Source organism: Cetorhinus maximus, chromosome 3, assembly GCF_964194155.1.
Source record: "Cetorhinus maximus chromosome 3, sCetMax3.hap1.1, whole genome shotgun sequence".
Lineage (NCBI taxonomy): Eukaryota > Metazoa > Chordata > Chondrichthyes > Lamniformes > Cetorhinidae > Cetorhinus > Cetorhinus maximus.
In genome coordinates, this window is record NC_135881.1 from 125,302,254 (window position 1) to 125,314,260 (window position 12,007).

General features: G+C 43.7%; 1 protein-coding gene across 6 annotated transcripts in view; it reads right to left on the reverse strand.

Annotated features, from left to right (window-relative positions):
• The window catches only part of fam133b (family with sequence similarity 133 member B), a 112,040-nt gene that overhangs the window by 83,259 nt on the left and 16,774 nt on the right, over nt 1-12,007 (reverse strand). For 3 of the 6 annotated variants that reach the window (XM_078538932.1, XM_078538930.1, XM_078538936.1), the window contains exons 5-9: nt 11,858-11,887; nt 11,650-11,718; nt 8,456-8,554; nt 8,316-8,369; nt 1,530-1,604 (exon numbers count right to left, since the gene is read on the reverse strand). In XM_078538932.1, the coding sequence (XP_078395058.1) occupies nt 1,530-1,604; nt 8,316-8,369; nt 8,456-8,554; nt 11,650-11,718; nt 11,858-11,887 (327 nt within the window). The remainder of the gene's footprint in view (nt 1-1,529; nt 1,605-8,315; nt 8,370-8,455; nt 8,555-11,649; nt 11,719-11,857; nt 11,888-12,007) is intronic. The other 3 variants (XM_078538935.1, XM_078538934.1, XM_078538933.1) reach the window with 2 other exon arrangements.

A 12,007-nucleotide genomic window follows, 5' to 3' on the forward strand; every position in this document is an offset into this window, starting at 1 on the left:
CCACTCAACAATTTTATACATGTAACATCTACAAATGCTTTCTGACAGCCACCTTTCAGAGAGTACCTTTGGCAGAATAAAAAGGATGGGGGAAGAACAGGATAAAGAGCCTCACATGAGAAACTTCTCTCCTTTGAAGCTTGGTAGCATAAGTTGCTGAAATGTCTTTACCTTAAATGTATTTATGGGAAAAATACTGTTTTCTCCTTCTCACGTTTAACTTGCCACATTTGGGGTACCATCTTAATTGGGCAGCTGCATGTGCAATATTTTACGAAACCAGAGTGTTAAAACTAGACACACTCCTTACCTTAACTGCAGTCGCCAGCTTTGCCAACTACTCCATTGAACGTATTGAGCAGCAGGAAGCTTGGAGAGCTAAAGAAACATTGCTTATCTCCAGGAAAACTAGAGGATAAGATCACCTGAAGGTCTTTACCCTGTAATGCTCCTTTAATTTAGTACAATAGCTTGCTAGAGGAGGAACAGATGTAACTCCTCTACTGAAACATTTTTGCTTTAGCTGATTTCAATCAGCTGCTGGCACTGAGGCTTTTCTTGGTTTCAGCACAGTACAACTTAGCTGGTGCTGGAACAGGCTGCTGCAATATACTCCAACTTATGTTATACTGCCACATAGGGGCACCAATCAGATATTGCAGAAAACTGATCAAATTTATTAAAAGCCAAATTGAGGATTTTCTGTTGGCTCCGTGTAAAATGGAATGAAAAGGTTGCACGTTTATAAGCAAAGCATATATTAATAATACAAGGAAATTAAAATAAAAATAACACAAAATAAGCAAAGGAAATAAACACAACATAAAAATGTCAAGAAAGATATTTACTTGGAAAAGTGCATTAATGAATATGGAGAAAAAGCATTGAATTGGATTAAAAAGATGGAACAAAACATAACAAAACATGGTGAAGATGGCCTTATGAGTCAGGATAGAGACGGGAAAAAACCATTTGTGAACTTCGCTAGATATTCACTGTGCTGGTTGAGGAATCTCATGGCTTTCCTTGTTATGACATTTCCACAGTGCAGCATATCACAGTGTTTGATTCTATTTTTACTAACTATCATGACCCTCCATCTCATTCCTGTCCAATTGGTGACCTAGCTCTAAAAATAAACTGCAAATAAATATACCCTGACAATTCTTTCACACCACCCAGATTCAGGAAGGCGAAGTGCATTTTGTTAAGTCTCACAATCAAATGGAAAATTTCTATACTATAAAGACTAAATTTTAAAAGCTAATTTGAAGCACTAAATAAAGTGTCTTTGTGTCTGACAAAGAATACCAAATCACTTCAACAAAACAGCAGCCATGCAAATATTATGCAGTGTAAACAGTATCCAGGTTTTCCCTGCAAATTGACGATATTGTCAATAAAATGCTTTTTCGATTGGAACACAGAGTCTTTCTTCTCAAGTAGACAAAAATCATTAAAAATGAAACTGTTACTTTTGGGGACAAAAACAATGGTTAACCAAGTAAATAAATTGCCAATTTACTGACCTTATTCTCTTCAGCTGAGTCTGACTCTTCCTCTGAAGATCTTCTCTGTGCATGATCACGCTTCTTCTTTTTATCCTGATTGAACAGGGAATTTAAAAGGAGTGAATGTAAGCTGTTTATTCAGCAACTTGACGACAAACATTTAGCAATACTTGAAGGCACTTGTGTCAAACTCATTCTAAGGTAAAAGCAAAATACTGCGGATGCTGGAAATCTGAAATAAAAACAAAAATTGCTGGAAAAACTCAGCAGGTCTGACAGTATCTTTGGGGAGAAAGACAGAGTTTACATTTTGAGTCCAGATGACTCTTCTTCAGAACTAAGTGAAGTAGAAATGTGGTGAAATATAAAAACAAAAAACTACTGCGGATGCTGGAAATCCAAAACAAAACAAAAACAGAATTACCTGGAAAAACTCAGCAGGTCTGGCAGCATCGGCGGAGAAGAAAAGAGTTGACATTTCGAGTCCTCACGACCCTTCAACAGAACTGAGTAATATTAGGAGAGGGGTGAGATATAAGCTGGTTTAAGGTGGGGGGGGGGGTTGGGGGAGAGAAGTTGGGGGTGGGAGGGGTGTAGTTGTAGGGACAAGCAAGCAGTGATAGGAGCAGATAATCAAAAGATGTCACAGGTAAAGGAACAAAGAGGTGTTGAAGGTGGTGATATTATCTAAGAGAATGTGCTAATTAAGAATGGATGGCAGGACACTCAAGGTACAGCTCTAGTGGGGATGGGGTGGAAAGACTGACAGGGCATTACAGGTATAGATTTAAAAATAATGGAAATAGGTGGGAAAAGAAAAATCTATATAAATTATTGGAAAAAACAAAAGGGAGGGGGGAGAAACGGAAAGGAGGTGGGGATGGACAAGGGAGTTCAAGATCTAAAGTTGTTGAATTCAATATTCAGTCCAGAAGGCTGTAAAGTGCCTAGTCGGAAGATGAGGTGCTGTTCCTCCAGTTTGCGTTGGGCTTCACTGAAACAATGCAGCAAGCCAAGGACAGACATGTGGGCAAGAGAGCAGGGTGGAGTGTTAAAATGGCAAGCGACAGGGAGGTTTGGGTCTTTCTTGCAGACAGACCGCAGGTGTTCTGCAAAGCGGTTGCCCAGTTTACGTTTGGTCTCTCCAATGTAGAGGAGACCGCATTGGGAGCAACGAATGCAGTAGACTAAGTTAGGGGAAATGCAAGTGAAATGCTGCTTCACTTGAAAGGAGTGTTTGGGCCCTTGGACGGTGAGGAGAGAGGAAGTGAAGGGGCAGGTGTTGCATCTTCTGCGTGGGCATGGGGAGGTGCCATAGGTGGGGGCTGAGGAGTAGGGGGTGATGGAGGAGTGAACCAGGGTGTCCCGGAGGGAACGATCCCTACGGAATGCCGCCGGGGGGGTGAAGGGAAGATGTGTTTGGTGGTGGCATCATGCTGGAGTTGGCGGAAATGGCGGAGGATGATCCTTTGATTGCGGAGGCTGGTGGGGTGATAAGTGAGGACAAGGGGGACCCTATCATGTTTCTGGGAGGGACGAGAAGGCGTGAGGGCAGATGCGCGGGAGATGGGCCAGACACGGTTGAGGGCCCTGTCAACCACCGTGGGTGGAAAACCTCGGTTAAGGAAGAAGGAGGACATGTCAGTGGAACTGTTTTTGAAGGTAGCATCATTAGAACAGATGCAACGGAGGCGAAGGAACTGAAAGAATGGGATGGAATCCTTACAGGAAGCAGGGCGTGAGGATCTGTAGTCGAGGTAGCTGTGGGAGTTGGTAGGCTTGTAATGGATATTGGTGGACAGTCTATCACCAGAAATTGAGACAGAGAGGTCAAGGAAGGGAAGGGAAGTGTCAGAGATGGACCATGTGAAAATGATGGAGGGGTGGAGATTGGAAGCAAAATTAATAAATTTTTCCAGGTCCCGACGAGAGCATGAAGCAGCACCGAAGCAATCATCGATGTACCGGAGAAAGAGTTGTGGGAGGGAGCCGGAGTAGAACTGGAATAAGGAATGTTCCACATACTCCATAAAGAGATAGGCATAACTGGGGCCCATACGGGTACCCATAGCCACACCTTTTATTTGGAGGAAGTGGGACGAGTATAAGGAGAAATTGTTCAGTGAGAGAACAAGTTCAGCCAGACGGAGGAGAGTAGTGGTGGATGGGGATTGTTCGGGCCACTGTTCGAAGAAGAAGCGGAGAGCCCTCAGACCATCCCGGTGGAGAATGGAGGTGTAGAGGGATTGAATGTCCATGGTGAAGAGGAACCGGTTGGGGCCAGGGAACTGGAAATTGTTGATGTGACGTAAGGTGTCAGAGAAATCACGGATGTAGGTGGGAAGGGACTGGACAAGGGGAGAGAGAAGGGAGTCAAGATAATGAGAAATGAGTTCCGTGGGGCAGGAACAGGCTGACACGATCGGTCTGCCAGGACAGTTCTGTTTGTGGATTTTGGGTAGGAGGTAGAAGCGGGCCGTCCGAGGTTGGGCGACTATCAGGTTGGAAGCTGTGGGAGGAAGATCTCCAGAGGAGATGAGGTCAGTGACAGTCCTGGAAACAATGGCTTGATGTTCAGTGGTGGGGTCATGGTCCAGGGAGAGGTAGGAGAAAGTGTCTGCGAGTTGACGCTCAGCCTCCACGAGGTAGAGGTCAGTGCGCCAGACAACAACAGCACCACCCTTGTCAGCGGGTTTGATGACAATGTTGGGGTTGGACCTGAGAGAACGGAGTGCAGTAAGTTCAGAGAGAGACAGATTAGAATGGGTGAGAGGAGCAAAGAAATTGAGACGACTAATGTCACGCCGACAGTTCTCAATGAAAAGAGCAAGAGAAGGTAAGAATCCAGAGGGAGGGGTCCAGGTGGAGGGAGAATATTGGAGGTGGGTAAAAGGATCCGTTGAATGACGAGCGGACTCCTGCCCAAAGAAGTGAGCACGGAGACGAAGACGGCGCAACAAGAGTTCAGCATCGTGCCGAGCCCGAAATTCATTGAGAGGAGGGCGTAAGGGTATGAAACTAAGTCCTTTGCTGAGTACTGAACGTTCAGCATCGGCGAGGGGAAGGTCAGGGGGTATAGTGAACACACGGCCGGGGCTGGGATTGGAAGATGGGGTGGGGACGGAGGGACAGGCAGGGGTGGAGAGTCCTAGATGGGTGTTGGTGTCGAAACATCAACTCTTTTCTTCTCCGCCGATGCTGCCAGACCTGCTGAGTTTTTCCAGGTAATTCTGTTTTTGTTTTGTTGTGGTGAAATATATACTGTTTAAGCGGGGGGGTGGGACAGGTGAAGCTGAATAGAAGGCCAGGGGAGATTGCAAAAGATGTCATAAACAAAATGTCGAAGGGTTGATGATGGTGGTGATACTGGCTAAAATTGCACTTCCCTCAATTTGGTCTGCTGCATTCGCTGCTCCCAATGTGACCTCCTCTACATTGGTGAGACCAAAGGCAGACTGGGTGACCGCTTTGCAGAACACCTTTGGTCTGTCCGGGAGCATGACCCAGACCTTCCTGTCGCTTGCCATTTCAACACTCCACCCTGCTCTCATGCCCACATGTCTGTCCTTGGCTTGCTGCATTGCTCCAGTGAAGCTCAATGCAAACTGGAGAAACAGCACATCATCTTCCGATTAGGCATTTTACAGCCTTCCGGACTGAATATTGAGTTCAACGATTTCAGATCATGAACTCTCTCCTCCATCCTCACCCCTTTTTGATCCACTTTTTTCAAATATTTATTTTTTAATATTTATATATACATAGTTTTCCCCAACTATTTCTATTATTATTTTAAAAATTTATTTCTATTCATTGTTTTATCCCTACCTTTTAGCCTATTTTGATCCTTGCTCCCGCACTGTCCCCTCCCCATCACCCCACCCCCACTAGGGCCATCTGTCACTGGCTCATCCTCCTTTCTACTCTTAATGTCACCATTAGCACCTCCTTTAGCCAATACCACCACCATCAACACCCCTTCGACCTTTTGTTTATGACATCTTTTGCAATCTCTCCTTTGCCTCCACCTATCACGGGCCTTCTATCCAGCTTCACCAGTCCCACCCGCCTTAAACAGTATGTATTTCACCACATTTCTACTTCTCTTTAGTTCTGAAGAGTCATCTGGACTCGAAACGTAAACTCTGTCTTTCTCTCCACAGATGCTGTCAGGCCTGCTGAGTTTTTCCAGCAATCTTTGTTTTCGTTCTAAGGTAAGTTATCTTTCAGGGCTGCCATTTTGTTTTGCTGTTAATAACTTCTGACTACCCAGTGTTGACTTTCAACATCATTGACACTGCTCATATGAAATAAGTAACTGGAGCACAGGGAGGCAATGTTGAGCAATGGAATGTTATTTTTAGCACCTGTTTCTGGAATTAAGATATTGGCCTGACTCCAGAGCCTGACTATTTTAATGTAATTTGGAATTTTAAAACTAAGGAAAGAAAATGGATAGGCAGTTGTGTGACATTTCCCCCCTCTCCACATGGAGGAATATCCCAGCCAAGGCTTTCAAAGTCACATAAACTCATCTCCTCTGGAGATCTTCCCTCCACAGCTTCCAACCTTAGTCTCCCAACCTCGCACGGCCTGCTTCTACCTCCTACCCAAAATCCACAAACAGGACTGTCCCGGCAGACCGATCGTGTCAGCCTGTTCCTGCCCCACGGAACTCATTTCTTGCTATCTTGACTCCATTCTCTCTCCCCTTGTCTAGTCTCTTCCCACCTACATCCGCGATTCCTCTCACGCCCTACATCATATCAACAATTTCCAGTTCCCTGGCCCCAACTGCCTCCTCTTCACCCTGGACATTCAATCCCTCTACACCTCCATTCTCCACCGGGATGGTCTGAGGGCTCTCCACTTCTTCTTCGAACAGTGGCCCGAACAATCCCCATCCACCACTACTCTCCTCCGTCTGGCTGAACTTGTTCTCTCACTGAACAATTTCTCCTTAAACTCGTCTCACTTCCTCCAAATAAAAGGTGTGGCTATGGGTACCTGTATGGGCCCCAGTTATGCCTATCTCTTTATGGGGTATGTGGAACATTCCTTGTTCCAATCCTACTCTGGCCCCCTCCCACAACTTTTTCTCCGGTACATTGATGACTGCTTCGGTGTCGCTTCATGCTCTCATCTGGATCTGGAAAAATTTATTAATTTTGCTTCCAATTTCCACCCCTCCATCATTTTCACGTGGTCCATCTCTGACACTTCCCTTCCCGTCCTTGACCTCTCTGTCTCAATTTCTGGTGATAGACTGTCCACCAATATTCATTACAAGCCGACTGACTCCCACAGCTACCTCGACTACAGCTCTTCCTACCCCGCTTCCTGTAAGGACTCCATCCCATTCTCTCAGTTCCTTCGCCTCCATCGCATCTGTTTTGATGATGCCACTTTCCAAAACAGTTCCTCTGACATGTCTTCCTTCTTCCTTAACCGAGGTTTTCCACCCACGGTGGTTGACAGGGCCCTCAACCGTGTCTGACCCATCTCGCGCATCCGCCCACACAACTTCCTCTCCCTCCCAGAACCATGATAAGGTCCCCCTTGTCCTCACTTATCACCCCACCAGCCTCTGCGTTCAAAGGATCATCCTCCGCCATTTCCGCCAACTCCAGCATGATGCCACCACCAAACACATCTTCCCTTTACTCCCCTGGCGGCTTTCCGCAGGGATCGTTCCCTCCGGCACACCCTGGTCCACTCCTCTATCACCCCCTACACCTCAACCCCCTCCCATGGCACCTTCCCTTGCCACCGCAGAAGGTGCTGCACCTGCCCCTTTACTTCCCCCCTCCTCACCGTCCAAGGACCCAAACACTCCTTTCAAGTGAAACAGCACTTCACTTGCACTTCCCTGAATTTAGTCTACTGCATTCGCTGCTTCCAATGCTGTCTCCTCTACATTGGAGAGACCAATCGCAGACTGGATGACCGCTTTGCAGAGCACTTTCGGTCTGTCCGCAAGCATGACCCAGACCTCCCTGTCACTTGCCATTTCAACACACCACCCTGCTCTCATGCCCACGTGTCCATCCTTGGCCTGCTGCAATGTTCCAGTGAAGCTCAACACAAACTGGAGGAACAGCACCTCATCTTCCGACTAGGCACTTTACAGCCTTCCGGACTTAATGTTGAGTTCAACAACTTCAGATCATGAAATCTCTCCTCCATCCCCACCCCCTTTCCGGTCGCCCTTTTTCCAATAATTTATAATTTAAAAAAAAAATATTTTTTCCCACCTATTTTTAAATTTATTTTGATCTATTGTTTTATCTTCACCTTTTAGCCCATTTCAATCCCTTCCCCCCACCCCACCCCCACTAGGGCCATCTGCCACTAGCTTGTCCTGCTTGCTACCCTTAATGTCCCCATTCGCACATTCCTTAGATAATATCACTACCGTCAACACCCCTTTGTCCTTTTGTCTATGACATCTTTTGGCAATCTCTTCTTTGCCTCCACCTATCACTGGCCCTCTATCCAGCTCTACCTGTTCCACCCCCCTCTACCAGCTTATATTTCACCTCATTTCTCTATTTCCTTAGTTCTGATGAAGTGTCATACGGACTCGAAATGTCAACTGTGTTCCTCTCCACAGATGCTGTCAGACCTGCTGAGTTTTTCTAGCTATTTTTGTTTTTGTTTCACATAAACTGAGATGTGACTACTCTGATAGAATTTCTTGTCTTGGAGTCAAGAAAATGAAATTATTTTCTGGTATAGATTTGACTTTGTGTTGCCTATTCAAGAAACTTTTCAGATTAGTGTTGCAATTAAACTATTACTCACTCGTTCTTTTTCAGTTTCCTCCTTGATCTTTCTCTTTTTATTCTTTGTGGTTTCCTTAAGACAAATATACCAATCATTTAAAATCAGTTTTAATAAACTCTCATCCCCATTAAACTAAAGCATATGGTAAATAGTTCTACCTTATTATCCATGTCACATTCGGCCCGGGAATCAACTGAGGATTTTCTCACAGTACTATGCTTTCTCTTGCGTTTCTTCTTAACGTGTTTCTTTTCATCCTGTAACAGATGTAGCAATTTCTACACTTTAATACCAGATCAATTTACCATTAAAAAATTTACTTGCGTTGATAGTTGCACTACGTCAATTATATATATTAATAGTTAGAATGAGACCAAAGGTTTAGTTAGCATAGCTCAAAGTGTAGCTAACTTTCACAAAAATTTTTATGTTGGCACCCAATTAGATGTGTATAACAAAAACACAGTAACATTTCAACTCAAACTTAATAATATTTCCTATATTACTTTATTCCAAAGGCCATTTTCAAATAGGGTCAGAATTTTTTTTATTCACAATCTGTTTTATTTAAAAACAAATGTGTGCAATTGACTCAATCTTTTTCCAGAACAGTCCAGTTCTGGTCCAGCATCAGAAAGGAGCTCAATGCCTCAACAGTCAGATGCAATGGAGAGCTTCTTGCAACAAAAGTGCTAATTGGAAAAAATACAGAAATTCTTCACATAAATTATCAGGGAATGAGTTCAAGGTTCAGTGTTAAATGTTTAGAAATTGCTGGAGCTTTGCTTATCACACCATAACCACTCAAATCAAGCTTTCAGTTTCCTCCCAGATATCTATTTTAGGATTGCATTTTCATGTCAGTTTACCTTTATCAATTAATTATATAAAAACAATGTATTTCAGTAGAAAACAGTATGTTTTTAAAAAGGGAAGGGAAAATAAGCACCGCAAAATCCATTGTTTCTTCCTCAATAAGGGAAGGGTACATTGCTGTTCCTAGATCTTTGCCAATCCCATTCCAGTCACCAAGAAATGCATGTAATCATCTCACAGTGGCTATTTTATCCCAGCTTGTACAAAAGCATTCCAATGGAACAGAGCAAGAACTCATTATAGATGGAATTACAAGTGCAAAGCTACAGTTCACTAACTAATGACACAATATCCCAACGTGGCAAGCAATGTGCAACTTTTACAAATTTAGCATCATTGCAATGTAAAATCAAGATCCAAACTGACACTGAAGCAAAACAATAGCAAGATTAACTCTCCCAAGGAAGTTCACTCTGCTTTGCTCCAGTCTCAGGTGTCCAAATCGGAATCTGGATTCAGGCTGCCTTCGATATAACAGTATCATTGGTGCAAAGGCATAATACTTCACTCCAGTTGTGAATGCACTATTGAGTAAATTGAGAATTCAAGTTTTGATTAGATATGTTTTCACCACAAATAAAGCTTCAATATTATTTCTTATGGTGAGTTAATTCCATAAAAAATAATTTTGCTGCAGAGAAAACATCTAAAATTTGAATGAGAAAGGCTATGGCGCTGGAATGTAATAAAATAAAATCAAAGGTAATTATTTCTCAAAACACTACAGTGGGAATAAAGTTTAAATTTCTTATTAAAATTCCTAGCAAATTAATTTCATGTTCGATCCTCCAAAGACTAAGATTTTATTATCCCTGAAGCATTTTTAAATGAAGTGCATACATACAACTGTAGTCCTTGGAGGATTAAAAGAACAAAGGGAGTCTAAAATGGGATATTTTTAATTAAAATACTCCATTTCATTGGAAAACTATTATATACTTCTGAAAATGAAGTTTGACAATTTTTTTAAAAACAGGCATCAGCTGGCACTGGGTCGGCTAGGATATTTGAGCTGGAATTTAGTCAGTGCAGTGGGGACACCAGCAGAGGGCTTGAAAACTGAGTTGGGGTTGCCCTCAGCTTGTGGGGGCCTCCAGCTGCATTTTCTGGCTGTCCGGCAAACAATTAATTACTGTTGAGTCTCCCATCCCTCTAAAGGGCAAGAGCCTGTCTCCAAGAGCTGCCAGCCAAATGAAGGGCCTGTGGCTCAGCAGCAACATAAGCAGTGGCCACTTCTGGGACTGCACCTAGCAGACAGGATTGCATGGGAACAAGCTGCCTTTCCAGCCAGTAGGTGAGGTCTGGGGTCGTCAGGGTTAGTCAGGAAGACCCCAGTGAGGGACGTGGAAGCTGCTTAGGATTGGGGGGGGATGGGGGGTGTGGATACCACGAGGGTAGACATTGTAGCTGGGGTGCCCCAGGTGGGCCACAGAGTCCCTTATTCGAAGGGACATGCCCTGAGCCCCAAGGAGCATGCCAAGGTTCACAAGTGGTTTTCTCACGCATAAGATGTTAACGGCAGTGGAAGAGGCTATTAATTAGTCTTTGGCAAGTAAGGTTGTCCTCCACCTTTCCTGCCACTGGTAAAGTGCCAAGACAGTGGAAAGGCACAGGCACTTCATACCCGCCTTCCATTGCCATTTTATGGCTCCCCACTCCCCACCACCTCCTAGCCCATCTCTAGAATCTCTAAGCCTCTGCAGTGACATCAAATGCAGACAGCAACACCATGCTCCTAATAATGGCTCCACAGGAAGCAGCAGAAACCCTGTCTTGCTGCAGGGTGCTTGAAAACTGAAACCACAACTAAAACAGTTCCACAGCTCTGAAGCATTGTCAGGTTGGTCTGATCATAAACCCTATTTTCCTGTGCTACTGCTCCAGGAAATACAAGTGCAATTCTCCTTACAAAATTCATCAAACCAACCTGGGAGAATGCCAGTTAAAAAAGAAACCAAGGGGAGGCAGTGGCATAGTGGTATTGTCACTGGACTGGTATTCTGGAGACCAGGGTAATGCTTTGGGTACCTGGGTTTGAATCCCACCATGGCAGATGGTGAAATTTGAATTCAATAAAAATCTGATGATGATCATGAAACCATTGTCAACTGTTGTAAAACCCCATCTGGTTCACTAATGCCCTTTAGGGAAGGAAATCTGCCATCCTTACCGGGTCTGGCCTACATGTGACTCCAGACCCACAGCAATGTGGTTGACTCTTAATATGCCCTCTGAACAAGGGCAATTAGGGTTGGGTAATAAATGCTGGCCTAGCCAGTGATGCCCACATCCATGAACAAATAAAAACAAACTAAGAGTTTAATAAAAATCAAACCAACATTTCATTTAATCCCATATTTTAAATAAAATATTGCGAGTGCTTTTAATTAAAAAGGTACTCACATTAACCTTTCATTCTTCCTTAGGACATCAATTTAATTTTGTGATGGATTCAAAACTGTTGTGAAATACTCACCTTACTGTCAGTGTCCGAAGAGCTGCTGGAAGAATCAGAGCTTGATGATGAGGAAGAAGATGAAGACGGCTTGACCAAACACAATAGAAGTACAGCTTGTGAGATTTATCATTCGTTTGATGTGAATTAGCAATTAAAAGCAAACAGGAATGAACTAAAGCAAATGAATAAGAATTTGAAGAAAAACTTTCTTTGAAAATTTGCTCACCCTACTTTTCTTCTTTTCCCTTCGTTTTTTCTAGGAAGGAAGGACAACAAAGAATTACTGAAGGTGGTGAAAATGGTCACAAGTATTGTAATGCACCTAAGTTTTCACTCATTTAAATGAACGGATGGAAAATCAACTAGAAAAGCAAGT